At 43.5% G+C, this 19493-nt stretch overlaps 1 protein-coding gene across 3 annotated transcripts in view; it reads right to left on the minus strand.

Annotated features, from left to right (window-relative positions):
• TSPAN12 (tetraspanin 12) overlaps window positions 1-17869 on the minus strand; it is a 46008-nt gene extending 28139 nt beyond the window's left edge. The window contains exons 1-5 of one of the 3 annotated variants that reach the window (XM_054223138.1): window positions 17708-17869; window positions 17172-17308; window positions 16000-16025; window positions 3259-3341; window positions 2482-2617 (exon numbers count right to left, since the gene is read on the minus strand). In XM_054223138.1, the coding sequence (XP_054079113.1) occupies window positions 2482-2617; window positions 3259-3341; window positions 16000-16025; window positions 17172-17308; window positions 17708-17727 (402 nt within the window). In that variant the 5' untranslated portion in view covers window positions 17728-17869. Of the gene's footprint in view, window positions 1-2481; window positions 2618-3258; window positions 3342-15999; window positions 16026-17171; window positions 17309-17683 lie in introns of all 3 variants that reach the window. The other 2 variants (XM_054223129.1, XM_054223118.1) reach the window with 2 other exon arrangements.
• Between the last annotated feature and the right edge of the window lie 1624 nt (window positions 17870-19493).

A 19493-nucleotide genomic window follows, 5' to 3' on the forward strand; every position in this document is an offset into this window, starting at 1 on the left:
GCAATAGCAATTAGCATGCTGCCAGGAACATCAAGACTTGTATCCAAATATCTCTGCATGCCATCATTATGGCTGTTCATGTACTTCAAAAAGAAGATTAAAAGCATGATTGAAGAGGTTGTTAATGTTTTACATGAAGGTTCTTTTCTTTTAGTTCATCTGGTTGTACAAAAGCTCATTTTGTTGATCCATCACTTTTCTGATTAGTCTGATGAATGACTTATATCTGCATACTTCTGTGGTATAACACGACTGCATTCATTTAACAATCAATCAAAGACAATAACATACTGAGGAAGATATCACTTAGTTTTGCTTATCAGTTTGCTTAGCAAGAGCAAATTCTCAGACTCCTGAAAATGAAATGTTGCAACTTAAAATGACATAAATGTCTTGTTTTGATTCAGTATAGTTTGACTGCCTAAACATACTTTGAATAATTTATTTCCAGATGGCATTAAAAGCTATAAATGAGTTGTTCTTTTCACTGGAAGTTTAAATAAGGCCAAAACCAGTTTTAACTTCATTTTCTTTTGAATTAGTTATGATTTTTTTTCAAGGCTTATACCAAAAATCATAACTTTTTTTTTCCACATACTATGTAGTATTGGTCTACATCATATACTTGCTTTTGCCTTTTAATTAATTCACATTAAAAACTATTGCCACTATAAAACAAAAAACACTTTATGAAAATAATCTTGTAACCTTACCATAAAAACTAAGGGCTTAATAAGTTTACCATCTTTTAATACTTTCACTATTTATATAACACAAAAATATGTACAAAGCCCTTTTAAAGTGCATAAGGAAGAGTAATAGATAAATAATTATATGGCATGAAATTACATTAATACATTATTTTTATGCACGTGGTCATAACTAAGTAACGTCTGTCTTAGGACTTGTTCCCATTGACTTTAACATTGCAATGTTAAGACCTAGAACTAAAAAATGCATGACTATTATATAACTATAAAGTATTCAGATTTAAATGAGAGTTTTTCCTAACTATATAGCTTTGAAACAACAATCTTCATATTGTATAGAGGCTTAACAAATATCCAAAAGGAGAAACAGCATTTGCCCTCTTGCAATTGAAGAACACTTCTGCTGCAGACCTCCAGCTGGAAATCTCAAATAAAGCTTACTCCAACCCTCTCAAATAAAAAAGATATTTTAATACAAACTTTGGTACAGTTTCTGACTGGTTTAGCTGCAGTCAGAATACTTCCTATTAGATAAAAGCAAAGGTCGCATAAGTCTCAGCTAACTTTTTTTTTTTTTTTGGTCATTTTTTGTAAAATTTGTGAGGTCCAGGTTTCACGTACTTCGGCCCGGCACAAATCCCCAAGAAAAATACAACCGTATGCACTCTGGGAGAAACCAATACACACTGCAGTGAAAAAAACACCAGGAGCCCAACTCCACTTGTATGACTTCTGGATATTCTCAGGAACTGACAGATTTCACCTGTCCACTTTCTCATACCGCAATTGGGTAGTCAAGTCTGATACACCTCTTTCACTTCCATTGCTCCCACTCTCTCGGACTTACAGACTGCTTGGAATGCTTCTCATCCTCACCTTAAAAGACAAAGCCCAACTCCGCAGAGGGCTACCAGCTTGATTTCTGAGAGGCATACAGGTACATGGCACTCCTTGATCTCAGTGTTGCTGATGGTCTAAATATTTTTATACTCTAAACCTTTAAAATTTGTGCAAGTTTGACAGGCTTTTCCTTTTGGGGGTTTTTTGTTTGTGTGTTTTTTATTGTCCTCAAACTCACTGACTTCCCCGTGAAGAAAAAGGTATTTGGCTCCCTTGACAGTCAAAGCCTCATCACAGTTAAACTGTACATAGAGCCTTGTGCAGGAGACACTATTGCTTTTCAGCTGTCGTTGGTGCAGTCATGTAGCTTCCAAACAAAGGAAAAAGCTGGGTACTTGGAATTTATTTTTAAACTCGCTCACAACCAAACGCAACTGCAAAATTCCACATCCATGTAAGAGAGGGCAAAGCTTCTGAATGTACTCAGAATTAACCTTCGTTAGCTACAAATGCTGTTACTTTACGCACACAATCAACTGTTGCGATAAAGCAAAGCCTAGGTTACTTAGCTATTGCACAGCCAAGAGACAAAAGGGTAGCATAAGGGTTTATTTCAGAGCACTCAGACCCACGTTCCTATAATTATTAGTACTTAAGAGTTTGAGTTATTTTTCCCTTCAGCAACTCCTCTACTAGATGAAGTGGATTTTTGCAGTGAGACACTGCTTGTCTTTCAGACACAGCATAATGCAGTCTAGGCAATAAATTCTCTCCTACTGTGTGCTTTGCAATTACAATTCCTCACCGATATCATAACTCAACACGGTAATAAAAAATAATCAGTATTTATGTAATGCCTGTGGATTAAAACTTTTCTTACACCATTGAAGTGATGCAAAAGTTAGCTGGTTTTAGAGGTTATGAAACGTACCCAGACAAGGAGCAACAGATTTCTTTTCACTGTCCCACAGTAGCCCAGCATTCCAACTATGATGAGGAAACAGCAGACTGCAATCATGACCGGGTGGACCACAGGAAAGTAAGTCAAAATGACAGCCTCCTCCACCCTAAAACCAATCAGAAACAGAATCAAAGAAAAGTATAATCGCACAAAAACAATACAGAAGAAAAACATAATATAGCCATTAAGACAAAAATGGTAGACCAGCAGATGTGTTATTTCCAGTACCTTACAAGTTTCACAGAAATCTCTTCTATGTGGTTTTAAAGTCGAATGCTGCATTCGAGTACCAGAAAGTAATGCATCATCCAAAATCTCTTTGGGGCAAAGGTGATCCTCCTGTCCTGCACTTGCACAGTATGTAGCACAATGAGGCCCTGTTCCATCACCAGCGCTCATAAGCACTGCTATAATAAAACTAACAGCATTCCTAAATCTCTGGACTGAATAAAGTATTCAAAAACCAAACAGTAATATAATATAGTTACATGTTGGCAAAGGGCCAGAAATTGATCCCTGTCAGAAGAGAAAGGCACAGGAATAAAACAAGACTGAATTCATCTCTTTCCCCTTTCCCTAATTTCAACTGATGCCAGAAATGGTTGCAAAAAAACACCTTTTAACAAAACAATAATTAGCTCAACTGAAGGCTTCTTAATTCTAGAAATCCTAATTAGGAAACTTGCCATACTGAATGAACTGCAATCAATCACCCACATAGATTAATAAGTTTAAGGAAAACTTTACCTTGTTTCTGCAGTTAAAGTGAGAACATTATTCAGGTAGTCTCTCATCCAAGCAGAAACACCTAACACGCTGATGGACATCAACTAAAAAGAAAAGATGAAGTTATTTATCACACATTTATAAAAATTTCAAGTTCATTCATAATTTAAGTAGAGCATCAATCACGAACAACATCTTTCATGCATTCATTTAACTGAACAGCACACCATCCCAAAACCTGTACTTCTGTATGCTTAGAGTTGGTTTGTTGTCCAAGTATTTAGGGAGACAGTGACAGTTGTCTTCCAGTATAGATAATTAATGCCTGGAATACCTTCTCTTCCACCCAGTGGAGTGATCCCAGTGCTGGCTCAAGTCCCACCACTGCAAAACGTACCACAGAAGCAACAGGGAGGATTTAAGCTGCTAAAATCAGTGACTCTTTCAGGGCTCACAGGTGATATCCGCCAGTCTGTATGAAACCACAAAGCTATCTTCAGGTACGCAGCCAGTGAAGAATAACCCATACAGGATACAACAGTAGTGATACACTCACACATAGAAGTGGAGATTTGTCTTGGGGTCAAATTTAGAAGAATCTGATTCTCTCGCTCATTCAGGTAGTCATATCATGAACACTACGTCTCAGTTCCCTGAACCGTAAAATGACAATAAAACTCACTGCATTTCAATTATAAACCCCAGGTCATCAAACCATTTGGGTACTTAACCTGCCAGGCACTTGAGAGGCATAAAGCCACTACAGTTTCACCGTGACTGCTCCTACAGCAAGCAAACCCCTGAGACTGAACCCACCTACAACTGCCACCACCTCAGCAGACCTGGATTTCTGTCACCTGATGCCATCGTGCACTCCAGCACACTTGGGATCTACCAGCCGAAGCTCTGGCCTCTGATTTTCTTGAGAAGCCAAACCCAAACGACGTGGTCAGAAGATACCTGACCATGACAGCACCAGCTCTTCTGCTGCTGTAGCAGAGGTACCGCTAGAGGACAAGGCACTCTTCATGGCACTTGTCCGTGTATTTTGCACTGGGTAATACAATGACAGCAGCCAGGTAAGTCAGTATGCCCTTCCTCCTGGAGGAAGGCTCAGCAGCAGTCATCCCCGCCTTTGTGCATGTTCTCTGGCCCTGAGAGCACTGCAGCTCCTCCTGCACGCACAGGACAGATGGAGCACTGCTCCCCAAACAGAAGATGAGAGATACAGCTACAAACTCCTTCAAGGACAGGAGGGAACTACTAGGCTTTCCTACAAAACAGAGTGAAGTTAAAGTTATAATGCCACTGCTTACTTCTCAAACTATTTCAGGGAATTCAGCTGGTTTATCACACCCAAAGGAGAATTTAGGAATATCAGTCTCGTGTGGCACCTAAGCCTGAACTGCAGCTCAGGGGCTGACCCTGGCAGACTCTGGACTTCAGAAGCACCCCTGTCTAGCTGAAGAAGGGAGACCTAAGCATGCTGGCTCTCCTGAATACTAATGTTTTCATGCATTGCCTAGGTGTATTCCAGGAAACCTCCGCATTACACTAACAGCTTCTTAAATCAGTGAGAAGTGCTAATCTCCCCCGTTGCTTTCAGCAGCTAGCTTCCCACATGCCCTCAATATTTCCCCTAAAGTTGTTATGAAGAACAAGTTAACAGATTCAAACCTAAGAAAAGTCTCTCTGTGTCCTTACTGGCTCCTTTGCCTGCAGCACGGCCACAGCAGGCTACTTCTGCCTTTAAAATTTCACAAGAAGTCCCAGTGGCTACCCCATGGCTTCCTCCTGCTTTTCAAAACCGATGCACAAAGTTCATGTGCTGCCTTGGTTCTGGGTGGTGCCAGTGAGAGCCCTGGGTGCTCAGCACGCTGCAAGCATAGTCCTGAAAGCTAGTGCATGCTGCAAGTCTACTACGTACACACATGTCCTTTACGCTCTGTGGGATCCGTTTTGGTTGCTGGAACAGTAGGAGTAAAGAGCGTTTTCTGTTATTTGCAGGAAGCTGCAGAAGCAAAGTAAAGATGATGACTAGAGCCTCCTCCTAGATAAACTCCTTGACAATGGCTGCCTCCTTGGAAGAAAGCATGAGGCAAATATACCACACAAGCAATAAAAAACATGTTTCTAACACAAAGAGAGGTAAAGACAACTACAGACAACTACAAGCAGCCAGCCTGCCTTCTTATGGTCAAAAAGCAACAGAAAACATTTTAACCCTCCACACCTCTCTGTAAGGCCGATACGCACAGACACAGTGTTGGCTCACACTTCCACTCTGTTTACAGCAAAATACTTAAGATAAATTTGGTTACTTTGCTTTATAGCAGTGGTGCTCAGGACTGAGAAGTCCATCAAAACCACGCTCCCCAGCAACTCTTAATAAGAGCCAGATGGTCCTGCTACAAAATCTGTACCAGAAAAATGTTCACTTGCTAAATAATACTCTTCCTCCCATGCCAGACTGGTGGACTGCCCAGTCCCTGCTCTCTATTAGGAACTCGCAGGCTGCACTCGCTTTCGTTCCGTGCTCGGTACGCGGCAATATATTCCCGTACAGCAAGGAGAGGAGGTGGATTCCTTGGAAGAAGGCAAGAGATCGCTTCTTCAACAGAGGTAACATTTGGCAGGCAAAACAGTCATCACAAGGATATTGTAGCCTGCAGGTTACTCGGAGACAACAGGGAGATCATGGAGCAAACAGCTAAAAGGCAGAGGGGACAGAAAGAACTTCCCAGAAACCAAAAGAAATGAGCAGAACCCTGCCACTGAGAGAATCACTCAGTTTGCTAGAAGAAAGGACTTGCCTACAAAGATGTATCACGAAGGAAGAGAACTTATATTTCTGATCTAAGTTGAGTTTTCCCTACCTAGATATGTATTTGTTTCCCCACATAAAATCAGTGAGGGGAAAGCCTAGGCAGATACATCGCCAAGCTGTGACCAACACACGGCCACATAACTTCTACAGAAACGCTTAATGGCCATATCATGCAACATGACTCTCTTTTCACTTATCAAGAATAGCAACTGGAAGAAAAGGTGCTTCCTTTCACTTAGGAAACATAACCTTCACTAATAATGTAACTACATGAACACTATTTCAGTTCATATGAAGATGCTCTCTATGAAAGGTCTCCCACTTCATTCAAAAAGCTTTTAGCCATTTAGGTCCCCCTGGCCGTTCTTCTTCAGTGTAAATACCCAAAAGCCAATTACTACTGTTTCTTGCTGGACATAAATTACATGCAAGAAAATTCCCCCTATAATCTCTGTGAGAGCCAGGCTACAGCTCACACGCTCACCTACCCCGTGCCCTGAAGGATCTCACCACCATTAACTCCTTCAGGTGCTACTGAACTTCTGCTACGCCTACGAGGCACATACGGTATCAACACAAGAGCTAGCTCAGCATTTCTCTAATACCATACATGCACAACGCCTTACCTCACTGCTACACAGATGTTACAGGCACATTACATGTGCAACACCCTCCCGCCAACCAGACAAATTCCTTGGGAGGCACCTTTGTCACCCTGTTTTGAAGAAAGTCCAAAGTGAATTATTACTCCAAATGACCTGAAAGCCAGAGGGCTGAGACACACTGGATTCACACCCATGAAAGTCAGTAACACTGTCAAACTGGGGCAGCATAAAGACATTGCTCAGAAAGAGAATAGTCAAATACTCAAGAAATTCCTCTTGAACAGAGAGGCCTGTGAAAGAGCAAACTGTGATATCCCAAAAAAGCAATTCAGCTATACGTTGATTACAAGAAGGTGTATTTCACAGCACATAACCTGGCAGGTGCTCAGTAGCTCTTCGTTAGCAAAGATAAATGCTGGGAAAAAAGTCATATCCCTTCCGATAAGCAAAAGCGAGCCTCTGGGCAGGAACACCCTGCTTCCTTTCACACAGGAAACATAACCTTCACCAATAATGTAACTACATGAACACTTTCAGTTCATACGAAGCAGCTCTCTATGAAAGGTCTCTCACTTCATTCAAAAAGCTTGCTCACCTACTCCACAACCACAGCGGAACCACAGAGAACCCCACACACACCAGACCTCCACAGCCTCCTGCGTATGGCTCAACATATGCATGTGCTGCCCTGTAAAGCGCTAAGCATCCTCAAGCGACAGTGGACATTAAGGAGGCTCCAGGCAACCACCACTTCACACTACTTAGGGCAGAGGCAGATCTTCAGCTAGCAGCACCGGAATTACACTAACACCAGCAGCACAACAGCCCATGGGCTTGGTAGGCAGGAACAGAAACAACCTCCCCAAAAACCTTGATGTGCATCCAGACCCACCCACAAAGAACAGCAGTCACGTCGCTGCAATTCACTGCCATGCAATTTTCAAGGAGGCAGGGGCATGGTCCTGATTACAGTTTTTCTTGGTTCATTTGGAGGGCAGAAAAAAAGACAGCCTTAAAAAACTGGCAGCCCCTACTTCAGCCATTGTTTTTTAACTGATTTAGATGTAAAATACTGCTGTATCAAGCAATCAGACGAAAGGACGCAAGTTTATGAGAACTAAAAATACCAAAATAATTCTCACCACATTAGCAATTACATCATTTCACCAGAAAGTTTTCATCCAAGCTTCTCTGATGACAGCCAGTCTGCTGTGCTGTAAACATAATATGATAGTAGGCAGTAAAATATGTTTATTTGTTGCAGCTGGCTGCACAAGTCACTGTGGGTTTCATTCTGAGCCATCACAGTATGTTATATAGCCATCAACATGACACTGAAGAGTTTACAAAACTGCCTTCTGTCATACTTTATTTTAAATATATTTTCACCCTGATTAAACAAAGGTAATAAATTTTGTTTTTATATACGAGCAATATGCAGATCACACAATAATATATAAAAATTCAAACTAATTTATAGCATAAAGTTTTTAAAGCTACTAGAGCTTTCTCAGACAACCAAATTACAATACCCAACAATAGACTCCAACTATTAGAAGTGGTCATTTCCAAGCATAAATTGTCTTTGGACCTCTTGTACATAAATTATCCATCAAAATGAAAACATCAAAGTATATATTTTAAGCCCTTACTGTGACAGTACTACTCACAATGTCTTTGAGGCCATACCTAAACTGGAAAATAAATCTGGAAAATTTTCAATTAATAAAAAAACATGAAATTCTGTCTTTAAGGGAGCAACTCCAATTGCTGTTAACTATTTACACTCCTGTTTTCATTCTGTTGTCACTTTTTTCATTCAAACACTATAACACCTTAATTTTTTTAACAATGAAAGTGTCTTTGCTCAAATCGGAGAGAAGGGTGGCTTTTCTTAATTATTGAATGGGAAGAAAGACTTAAAGTACCTTCCACATTAAAAATCACACACGTTTCTTTTTATTCAAACAGATGGGACAAATAACTTCAGGCCACGCTCTGCTACCCGTACAGAAGGCTGACTAGCAGCACTACGGAGCAACTTGCTTTGCAGAAAAGGTTTCCAGCTCCAAGGAAATTACTTCCAAGATATGACAACATTCATCAGAATACATCCTTTAATTTTAGTAAAGAAATAATCCTTGAGAAATTTTTCCAGTTAAAATTGATTTGGGTAACCTAAGCTGTGACTTACTGAAGGGGGGGGGGTGTGTGTGTGAAAAATCACTACAAGGTCATGAATAGAGCACGTTGCAATGTTTTCACAGCATTTGCATTATTAAGTTCAATATTCAGATCATTGAACACACACAGATGACTCAGATCCCTGGCCAAACAGACGGCTACATTTTTTTGGGAGGGAAGGGCATAAGGGTGGGGGAGAGAGGGACAAGAGGTCTTGTTTTTCTGTATTACCTGGCAAAAACACTTGAATGTTTACAGAGAGAAGGGTGGCCTATAAAAAAGGAAATTCCCCTATTCCCCACTAACGCACTTTCGTTCTACAGACGTGCCAACACTTCGTTTTAGCTAAGGTTCCTACGCAGGGTTATGCCTCGGTCCCCTCCCACTTGCAAACAGCTGAAGCATGTACTTATTTGCACTTTGAATCCGGGTTTGCTTGCACAGCTGTAACAGCGAGTGAACAACCTGCTCCGTGTTTGGCACGGGCTGGAACTTGCACACTTTGCAATAAGGCAACTGCCAGAGGGAGCAGTGACAGGCTGCTAAAGGGGAAAGCAGGCAAGTTTTCCAGCAGTTGGCTGCGCAAAGATCCTATGGCAGGGCAGCATAAAGAACTGTGCAGTAAGAGCACAACTATGTAAACAGGTTGAGATACAGTTCATCTCACAGGCCATTCTTCCGAGTATCAGACCCGGGTATCAAATTCTGCGCTGTGTCATGAAAAGGTACATTAAAGGCAAAGAGGGCTAAGAAATTGCATATATTCCTGCATCCGTTCTCTCTGTGACTACCTAGGCACTACGTTTCTTGTTAGGACGCTATTTGTGCCACTCTTCCCTCAAAAGTAACCATCTCATTGTCAAGAGACCGTTTGCCTTTGGGGAGGCAGAGGCATGTGCTGCTGATCATGTTAATCTGCAGCAACGATCAGAGCCCAAGTATCCGATCAATATCACAAGCCACACACCACCACCATCAAGATGATATGTCTTCACTTATACACAATATATTCTTTTTTTTTTTTTTTTTGAGACAGTAGTCAATCTCTGTTGGACGCACAGACAGCAGGCAAGTGATTTTTAAACCCGGGGTGTGCAGCTGGAAGACTGATACGAGAAAAGGCTATGTATTTCCTATGACCCACAGACCTACGTATCAGCTGCTTGTGGGGACATCACTTAACTTTCCTGTTTTACATGTGAATACCCATAAGCACATGAGGATTACTAAAATGAATCTGCATTTTCAAATTAAATCATACGCTCCTATAAAACTGCATGAAATTAAACTGTTCCCTATACTGTGGGAAATAGCTACAAGACATTAAAAACCAGGTATAATTAATATAAGTCTTGTCTAGTGTCTACCACAGACTCTTGAGATGATGAAAATCTTCATGATACAGAAGCAGTGCCTGGGGATTCATGAATTACTGGGTATCTATCTTCTACAGAAAGAAATGTGAATTTAAAGGTAGGGTTTGTGACTTCAGGCTCAAGGTTGATGTAATGAGCTCCACACAGTTAATGGTGAGGATTACACAAAAACTGTCTGTGGTTTTACTGGATTTCTGAATGCCAATTAAGAAGTATATTAATGTCATTTCTAACACTAGGGTGGGGTCTGGGTTTATTTTTTCCTTTCCATCATTGTATCAAGCAACTCTCTTTTCAGGACCGTTTTGCAGAGACTCATCTACCAATCCACACGCCATGCAGGGTGAGCCACGTCACCTATGAAGATACGTGGGATAAAAGGTTATACAGAAATACATACAAAGTTGATTTATGACTGAACTCTGCTTTACTTTGTTAGGACACAATCTGGTAAGGTAATGATGCGATATAAATATTGCACCTTGAAGACATCAAAAAGTAAGAGATTTCTCAAAGACCAGAATGAAAAGTATTTCTGGTCCTTTAAAATTCCTCCTATAGCTTGCTCTGCTGAAAACATTCCTTTAAAAGACACCATATTCCCACAGAAGCCGTGGGAATATATTTTTCTTTATACAAGAACACTAAGAAAATCAGGTTTCAATTATGCACGTCTACACTGCGGTCTCTGAAAGCAGAGTATATTAGCCTAGAATGAACACCATGTTTACACTGGCACAGGTACCCAGCCAGGCAGCGTTCATTTTAATGGGTACTACCAGTCACTTACAGTCCTTAAAAAATTGACCCTAGTTCTATTAATTCCGTGTACCTACAAGTCCCAACAATGTGAGTGGAAGTTGGAAAGCAGCAGAAACACAACCTCTACGCAGGATCTGGTTCCAGGGAAGGGAGGACAGACTGATTTTTTTTCCTCATGTCACAGTAGATTTGAAAAATGAAGCAAAAAATTACAAGATTCAACACATAACATTTGAGGTTGGAAAAAGAAGGAAACACAATACCACTGCTTCTAACCACCCTAAATTCTTCCTTGCACAACATTGCTCTAAATTCTCAGGTGGTATACATAGCCAAAGCTAGAAGATTTAAGTGTGCAAGGTATTCAAAACAAAAGGAAAACTAACTGAAAGCTTGCTCCTCTTTCATTTTGTGTGATTTTTTTGTTCACAAGCACAAATTCAAGATAGATGCAAAATAATTTCCACTACCTGCCAGGAGGGTTTATTGCCTGCAACCACACAGTCTAAATTAGATGGCAGGGCTACGTACGTGAAGGAAAGCTGGGGCACTGCTCAACAGAAACAGCATATCCCCAGGCAGAAAAACCCCACAAGGTGAAGGATGTGGCAACGTCGCTGGCTTGGCTCAAACATCCAGTGACACTATTAATCATTGGTTAAGAGATCCTTACTACCTATGACACAGTCATCTGCAACTTACAACTTTGATTTGCCCCAGCCACTATAGTACAGTCATCCTCAATTACAAGCGACACAACAGCAGCTGCTCCTCCTTTACGCCTCACATGCTTACCAGAAAAAGAAGAAGAAAAAAAAGAAAAAGCTGGCAGTTTTCTCAAGCCAGAAAGTCTATACAGACTTTTTCCTGCATGTTAGCTATATTTTGCTTTTTCTTTTAAATGAGAAAACTGACAAAAAATTGTGCTGCTTTTACTTGCTGTCACAGCCTAGTTCACCAGTTTTGACTATGTATAATTTTTTGAAAGAACACACGTGGCTGAGCTGGCAAGGGAAATAAAACAGGCCCTGCACCTCTCAAAGCTATTGCTACGCTCAGTCCTCTACTGGTGTAAGTAGCCAGGTCACTGAATTTTCCCTGTACTCAGCACAGTTTTCTAGTTCCTGTTCTAGCACAACCCTGAGGGGCCACTGCCCTTGGATAATCTCCTGTGTTGAGCCTGTGCCGTTGTGACAGGCTGACCATGTTCTGCCTCTGAAGGTCTCCCTAGCATAAACACTTGCAAAGGTGGTTTAATTGGGAAAGAGGCAACAGCAAAGTACAGATGAACAATGGCAACACTGCAAAATGTGGTGAGGAGGATTTCCGTGAGGACAAGTTATACAGTGCTCAAAATGAATGAAGATGCTCATGTTACATTCATGACTGCTACTGAGCTGGAACAGCATCAGGAGCTCGCTGATACAGAAAAGCCCCAGCAGAACGAAAAACTTTGTAGTCTCATAAACTGCATAAAATATGTTTGTAGAGCTATCAAAACTAAATTTCTCCAAGTCCTGACATATTCCATCTCAAGATAATAAGGACCAGTACTGCCACTAAGAACAGAAAATTAGGAAGCAGTAGGAGTATATCTTCTCTCAAGCACCACTAAGATACTTATCTGCTTAGTTAAGCACTAAGTCTTGACTACAAAACACCAAATCATGCATCTTTGGAGGTCCTCTCTTTTTATTAGGCTGTCCAGAATGTAATATGCTGAAAATAGCAGTGTTACAGAGTGTAATATCAGAAACCTGCAGAAATCAAGTTGGGTCTCTCATGCTTATTTATACATGAGGATGACAGAAGAATGAAACCAAATGTTAACTGCAGGATGTAGTCTGAAGTTCCTTGTCCAGGGCACTGTCAAAAAAACTTCATGAAACCAGAAGACCGAGGAGGTCCTGGAACTGCAACTCCTGTTACTTTGAAAGAGACATCAAGCAGTCAGATGCATGATTCAACTGACCTTGGAAACAGCTTCCAGAAGGGCATCATCAGGTCTATTACCACAGTCAGTCATTTAATCAACAACAATTAGCACGCTGACAACAGATTTATTCCCACCTTAGAAGAAAACACCTTTCAAGATCTGCTGCAGGTCGCAGCTCCAGAAGTACCAATCCATTCACATCCACAAAACCAGTGTTTTTCTGGAGCAGTAAAGGCAATACAGTTATTGGTCCATTACCAAAACAGGATGAACCACTAAAACGGAGCCTTGGTCTTCCAATTGATTGCTTATGAATTATTTACAGCTAAGCAGCCTTCAGGCCAAAAATGACAAAAAGCATAACAAACAACATTGCCAGCTTCCCTCTCACGCACAGACAGGTACATCACCCTGTCTACAATTCCCCATCACAGCTCATCATCTGAGCCCAGTAAAAAAAGTTTCCTTCCAAATAGACACCACACAGCTGTACACTACAAGCAAGGCTCTGGAGAAGCTACAAGGATGGCAGCAGAGTGACTGATAAAAGTTCTCTCACTTCTCTGCTTCTGTAGACTCCCACAGCAACCAAATTATAAAGACACCAGCGTGTGGTGGCAACCATCTGCATCTTAAACTTTTCAGCGAGATCGATGGTCAGATTGGCCAGTTGTTATGCATAACATCTTCTTAAGGAGCTTCACGTGCACTAGCCTGCCCTCACCAGTCTGCCAATGACAATGCTGGATTCCCACAAAACACACACTGGGACAGCTGCACACACAACATGCTTGAAGCTTACTTTAGATGTTCCTTTCTACAAGGCTGACAATCAAAACATACTAGAGACTCCTGGCTCTTGCTCAGCTTTTGTCAGGCCTTCAAAAGCATCAATCCCCCCGCCAGGAGGAGAAAGAAATCCGTTCGCACAATGTGTGGTTAAGACCTACTGCTGGGCACCACCACAGTGAAACAAGGAGAGAATGTCACCCTATTCCAGCCAGGACCCTCAACAAAACCATGCTTTTAAAAAGTCAACATGCACATCTTCACTGTTTTCAGCCAAACAGTGGTAACTGACACAGCAACTGAGCTATCAATAGGCTTGAAGACGTTTGAAGGCAACAGCCCTTGGGAAGGGAGCAAGCAAGAGAAAGCATAAAACCCTCCAAGACTGGGCTTGAAGAGAATCACACGTATGCATCCCAAATTGGCAGGTCTGCACAGAGCCTGGAATCGCACATTGCTCTCATCTTTACCCACTGGGACAGATCCCACCACGCTCAGGATGCAGGAGGAATGCGGCTGCACATTTTCAAGGGGCTGATCTACTCTAAACTTCCTGACATCCAGCCCATAACCTGGGCTGGTATTTATCACAGTAAGCACTAACATAAGCAACAGGCAAGCTAAAGCTTTCCAAACGGAAGGAAGAGCGGCAGCAAGGGGAAATCACGGCCCTCATCCCCACACCAGTGGGTACCCGCTGCCAGGGAAACTTTTCACAAGAAAACTCTGCCCCATGGGGTCACGCGCTGACACTCAGAAAAGGCAGGGGGAAAACTCCCACTGAGCCCAACGCGAGAAAATTCAGGCTCTGACAGAGGAGGAGATATGGCAGATTTCACTACAACAAGCAGCTTGTAGCAGATTTGTATTTAGCTGTTGAACACACATCTGAACAGGACCAGACAGGAAGCAGAAAGAGGTTTTTACACACACATTGCTCCAAAGAAGTCTGATGTAACTCCAATACATTTATAACTACCCGCCCACCGTGCATCCTATTTCTTACCATACAATTCTGGCAGACTCAGGGTTTTTTGGTTATTTGTTTATTTGCTTTGAATGAAAACATTGCATTCATCTGCTTTGTAAAATGCAAAGAACTCCAAATGGACTAGCCAATTTTTCATCTGAGTTCCAACACCTTTAATTTTATATACATTATGGAAGACAGCTTTAATTCTATGCAACATCTGTGGTGCAAGTCATCTGCTATACTGGGATTTATCATTTAATTACATATTCACATGCTTCAGGACTACGCAGATTTCACTTAGCTGCTTGGGTGTAATTTCCAGTGTCCTGACCTAGCTCTAGGAAGATTAATTACAGACATTTTTTATATTTTGGAGACAAGCGTGAGAAGTTACCATTTTCTTCCCTAGGACTTGTCATGCCACAACAGACTCAAAAGATCCTTTTTCCTATATGACTAGTGGGGGAGGGGGGGGATTTAAAATAAATAAATAAATAACACTTTGTAGTTAAGGGTGATCGGAGATATCATTATTTAAAGGGCAACAAAATCTAACGAATGAGAAATTATTTCTAGCCATGAATGCTTTAAACCAAATCTAGACATCCACTAAGAATGGACAAAGTTAACAGCAGCACCACATTACAGATGTAGTTAGTGCTGTTCCACTGCCAAGCTCAAAGGTGTTGTGTATCTCCACGCCTGAGGTCCACAACAGACAAACACATGAACAAAACAATGAAAAGTAGGAAGAAACAATCTCACATGGAAAGGAACTTAAAATTTGAGTAAAGAGGGCAGACAAATTTAAATCTCCCAGGTAAGACCTTGATCTCCCCTATAAAGGAACTGCAACACAACGCACTAGTCCCCTCCAGAGATAGGTGCAGCCTTTCCTACACAAAGAAAGCATCTCAGGGCTGAGAAATGAAGCGCTCGGCTCCAGCACCAAGGCCCCCATCACCACACAACAGATAGACTGACACAGCACGGGGGTATCACCTCTTGAGTAACCTGGGTACCACCTAAATGGCTGCTTCAACCATAAAAAGCTGTCGCTGAATAATAAATCTGATGGGACACAGCAGGCAACAAGCATGGAGTGCAAGGAAAAAGAGCAGAGAAAGTTTAAGGAGACAAAGACAGCAGTCAGTTAAGGTGTGAATGGGAACTGATGAGGACAGCTCAAGGCAGGAATCATGGAAACCAGAGGAACGCAGCAAAGGGCAGGGCAAGATGTTTTCAACCATGTGGATGTCTGTTCATTCAAGTCTAACAGCATATGTGTAAAAATTCAAAGTTGAACTCAGGTCAGCTGAACCCAGGCAACCTTCATCTTAATAGAAAATATAGGGGTTTAGATGTTATACAGTATCCAATGAAAAACATGTATGATGTGAGAAACAATTACACATCCTTTTATTAAAAAAAGAAAGACTTCCTCATCTCCTATTAAAGGGCTTTATTCCTATGTGCACTACAGAAATAACTTATTTTTCTCCTCTATTAAACACAATATACAAAGCTACATACTTTCAACAGAATTTCAGACCACTTGCATTATATATAAAGTACCATTCTGTATCAAATGCTGTTTATCACTTCTCTCTCATTCATATTCTGATCTTCACTTAATTTTCAGTAATCACGGGACTTCATCTCAATCCCATTACAAACTAAACTTGGTCCCAGCCCATATACTATCCGTGCAACATTCAAGTCTACAGCACCTCGGGAGCCCGTGGTTGTGAACAGTTGTGGGATGCCACACCTTTTGCCCTTTCGTTCTCTTACACATACGCAGCATAAATCTCAGCTATTCAGGTGAAGATTTCATTTGGTCCAAGTGAGGGAGAACTCGGAGCAACCTCCATCACGCTGTTTGTCCAGAGCTGCGAAAGTTTAGGAGCAAGTGCTGATCACACCCACTTATGCTGGAGAGCGAGAATCCCTGCTGCTATAAATACAGCTGTGACTGAAATGCTGAAAACAAAAGAAATCACCCCAGGCCTTGCCTGCCTGTTAGGATCTGGCCACTGAACGCAGAGAAAAGACTCCGGGCAAGGCCTTCGCGGAGCTGCTGACCGCTCAGGTACCCGCGAGAGCTCGGAGTTCAGCTGGGGCCACGGGATGCTCTGAAACTCATCCAGTCGGGAAGCCACAGCACTCGTGAGTATCTCCCTCTCTACACGTTACAGGCGCACAAATTCACACGTGTATTTATAACACGAGGTGAATACCAAACCTAATTTTACTTCCAACTAGTTTCCAAACACTTGGGGTTTTTTTGCTTTTTTTTTTATTAATCAGTGTTCCCTTATGGGAACTGCCCGGCATAGGGCACATACCGAGGAGGGCAACTTGTAGCCCTTCACCAAGCGCAGGTAGCCCCGCGGTTCGAGGTGGCCCTGCTCCCCACCGCAGCTCGCCACCTGCCCGGGCGGCAGCGGGAGCCCGGCCCGGCCCGGGTCGCTCCACTCACCCAGAAGAGGAGGTTGAGGGCGTAGAGCAGGCAGCGAAGGCACTTCACCGAGTCCTCCCTGGCCATGGCGAGCCCTCGCGGGAGACAGCCCCATCCTCTCACCACATCCTCCCTCCCGAGGCCGGGCCGCCAGCGCCCTGCAGGGGAAGAAGCGGAGAGGAGCCGGGCGAGTCCCCCTTTGCCGAGGAAGAACCGGCGCGCAGGTGGAGGCGGCGGAGCCGCCCCGAGCTGCAGGTCGGCCCCGCACCGTCCGAGCCCCGCGGCGACCCCCGCGGCGCCCACCGGCCGCCCACCCCCGGCAGCCCCCCTTCTCCTCCCGCCCCGCCCGCCGCTCCCGGAGATGCTGACGGGCCGCACTTTTTCTTTTTTTTTTAATAAAAATAATAAAACCGTGGCAAAGGGAAAAGCCGCGGGCCGCCCCGGGAGCAGAGGGCAGCGGAGGCGCGGCCCGGGATCGCCAGCCCCCTCCCCGCTGCCCCGGGGGGAGCGGCCGGGGGACAGCGGTCACTTACCGCCCGGGCGCCCCCCTCACTCACTTGCTCCGGCGAGGACTCATGGGGACGGGGAGGGGCAGCGCAGCGCGGAGCCGCAGCGCCCATGCCCGGCAGTACAGGGCGCTAAGGGGAAGGTCCCGGCGGCCGCCCCCGGCCCCCTCCGTCCCCGCCCGCGGCGCCCCGCTCCGCTGCGCTCCGCCGAGCCCGGCGGCGGCCAGCTGCACCGGCGCCCCCGCGCATGCGCCGCCGCCCGCGCCCGCCGCCCGCCGGGTCCTAGCGCCGACGCCCCGCCCGCCCCGTCAGGGAGAGGGAGGCCGCGTGCCGTGCGGGGCCTGGTCCACTGACGGGGAGGAGGAGGGGAGCGGCGGCGTTTCTACCGCTCGCCGACTGTGGAAAAGTACCTGAGTGGACGTGACAGCTCGGGGCATGCTCGAATTTCGGTGGGAGAGGCGGCAGGTTTCGTTCAGGGTAGTGGCGCCCGCCTGGGTGGTTTTGGCTGCTGGCCTGTGGGCAGAGCCCGGAGGGGACATCCCCACAAACGCGTTCCCCACTGACAGACATACTCAAAACCTCAGTTATGGTGAAGCTTGGGGGTTAGTTTGGTTTTTTTTCCTACAGGGGAGACGTTAAGCAATGGGTTCAGACAAGCTGAAGCACGCGAAACCCCCGTTTTGTGGCGTCTTGGCCCAGAGCAGCAGATACCTCAGAAAACATGGCGGGCGTTCGCAAGACTTCACAGGTGTTTCACCAGCTTTCAGCGCAGTTGCCTCAGAAATTAAACCCTGCTGACACCAAACCCAAACATGGTCATGGAGAACCTGGCACCCACTCCCCACCGCTAAACAGCAAATTTAGAAGTGCAACCATACTGGAAATAAATTATTCCAGAAATGGCCAAAATCTTCAGTTATTATTTAGGCCAAACAGCCATTGATTTGCCCCATACTGTGCGTAGTACCTACAGATGCCACAACTAAACAGGAAAAGTCATCCTCTCTCTGAAACCTGTTGTGAAAAGTGTGTGTGGATCTGGTGACTGGGGTGGTAATTTCCTACTGACGTCTGTATTTTTTCAACACACATACATATATATATCTCCATATTTCAAAAGGAAGAATTATAGTTTAAGACACAGAGTCATATGCAGATTAGCAAAGAATTTTCCATGAATACATCTAAAGGTGTTGCAGTGCCACCATCACAAAAATTAGAAGAAAATAGGCCGAAAAATGTTTCTTAACTAGAAGAGGAAAATGGTCTTCAGTACCTGTTGTATAAAGACTGTTTTAACAACTGCTAGTGAAAGCTGAGAAAGGAAAAAGAATGTAATGGACAAAATCTAGCTCTTCTGAGGCCAAAGAAAAATCTGTTTCTTGAAGCACTAGAAACAATGACTTGAAAAAACACGCAAACTCCAGATATTCAAATGCTTATCACTGAGGCTGCTGGTGGGATCTCACTTCAGCTTTAATTTCCATGATTTCATGCCATTGGTAATGAATCAAGGCAGACACATTCTTCAGGTGTATTTATCCTTCCTTAAAAAGAAAGTAAAATGGACATGGATGGACATAAAACCCCATGCAAAGGCATTTTATGCCAAATTTAAAGAAGTGAAAACGGTAATAAATTTGAAAGGACTCAAGAATGTTGCAGAAATGTGGTGTGTGAAGATTTTTCTTCCTTGAAATTTGCTAAGCTTTAACTGCTATTTTGATCCTCTTTTCTGGAATCAAGAGCCCCTCCGGGAAGTGTAGTATGCCACATTTCCAGTCTTCAGTCAATATTGCTAATTCCATACCTAAATAAGGCAAACTGAGCTAAAACA

The sequence above is a fragment of the Rissa tridactyla genome, chromosome 1, assembly GCF_028500815.1.
Source record: "Rissa tridactyla isolate bRisTri1 chromosome 1, bRisTri1.patW.cur.20221130, whole genome shotgun sequence".
In the NCBI taxonomy this organism is placed as follows: Eukaryota; Metazoa; Chordata; class Aves; order Charadriiformes; family Laridae; genus Rissa; species Rissa tridactyla.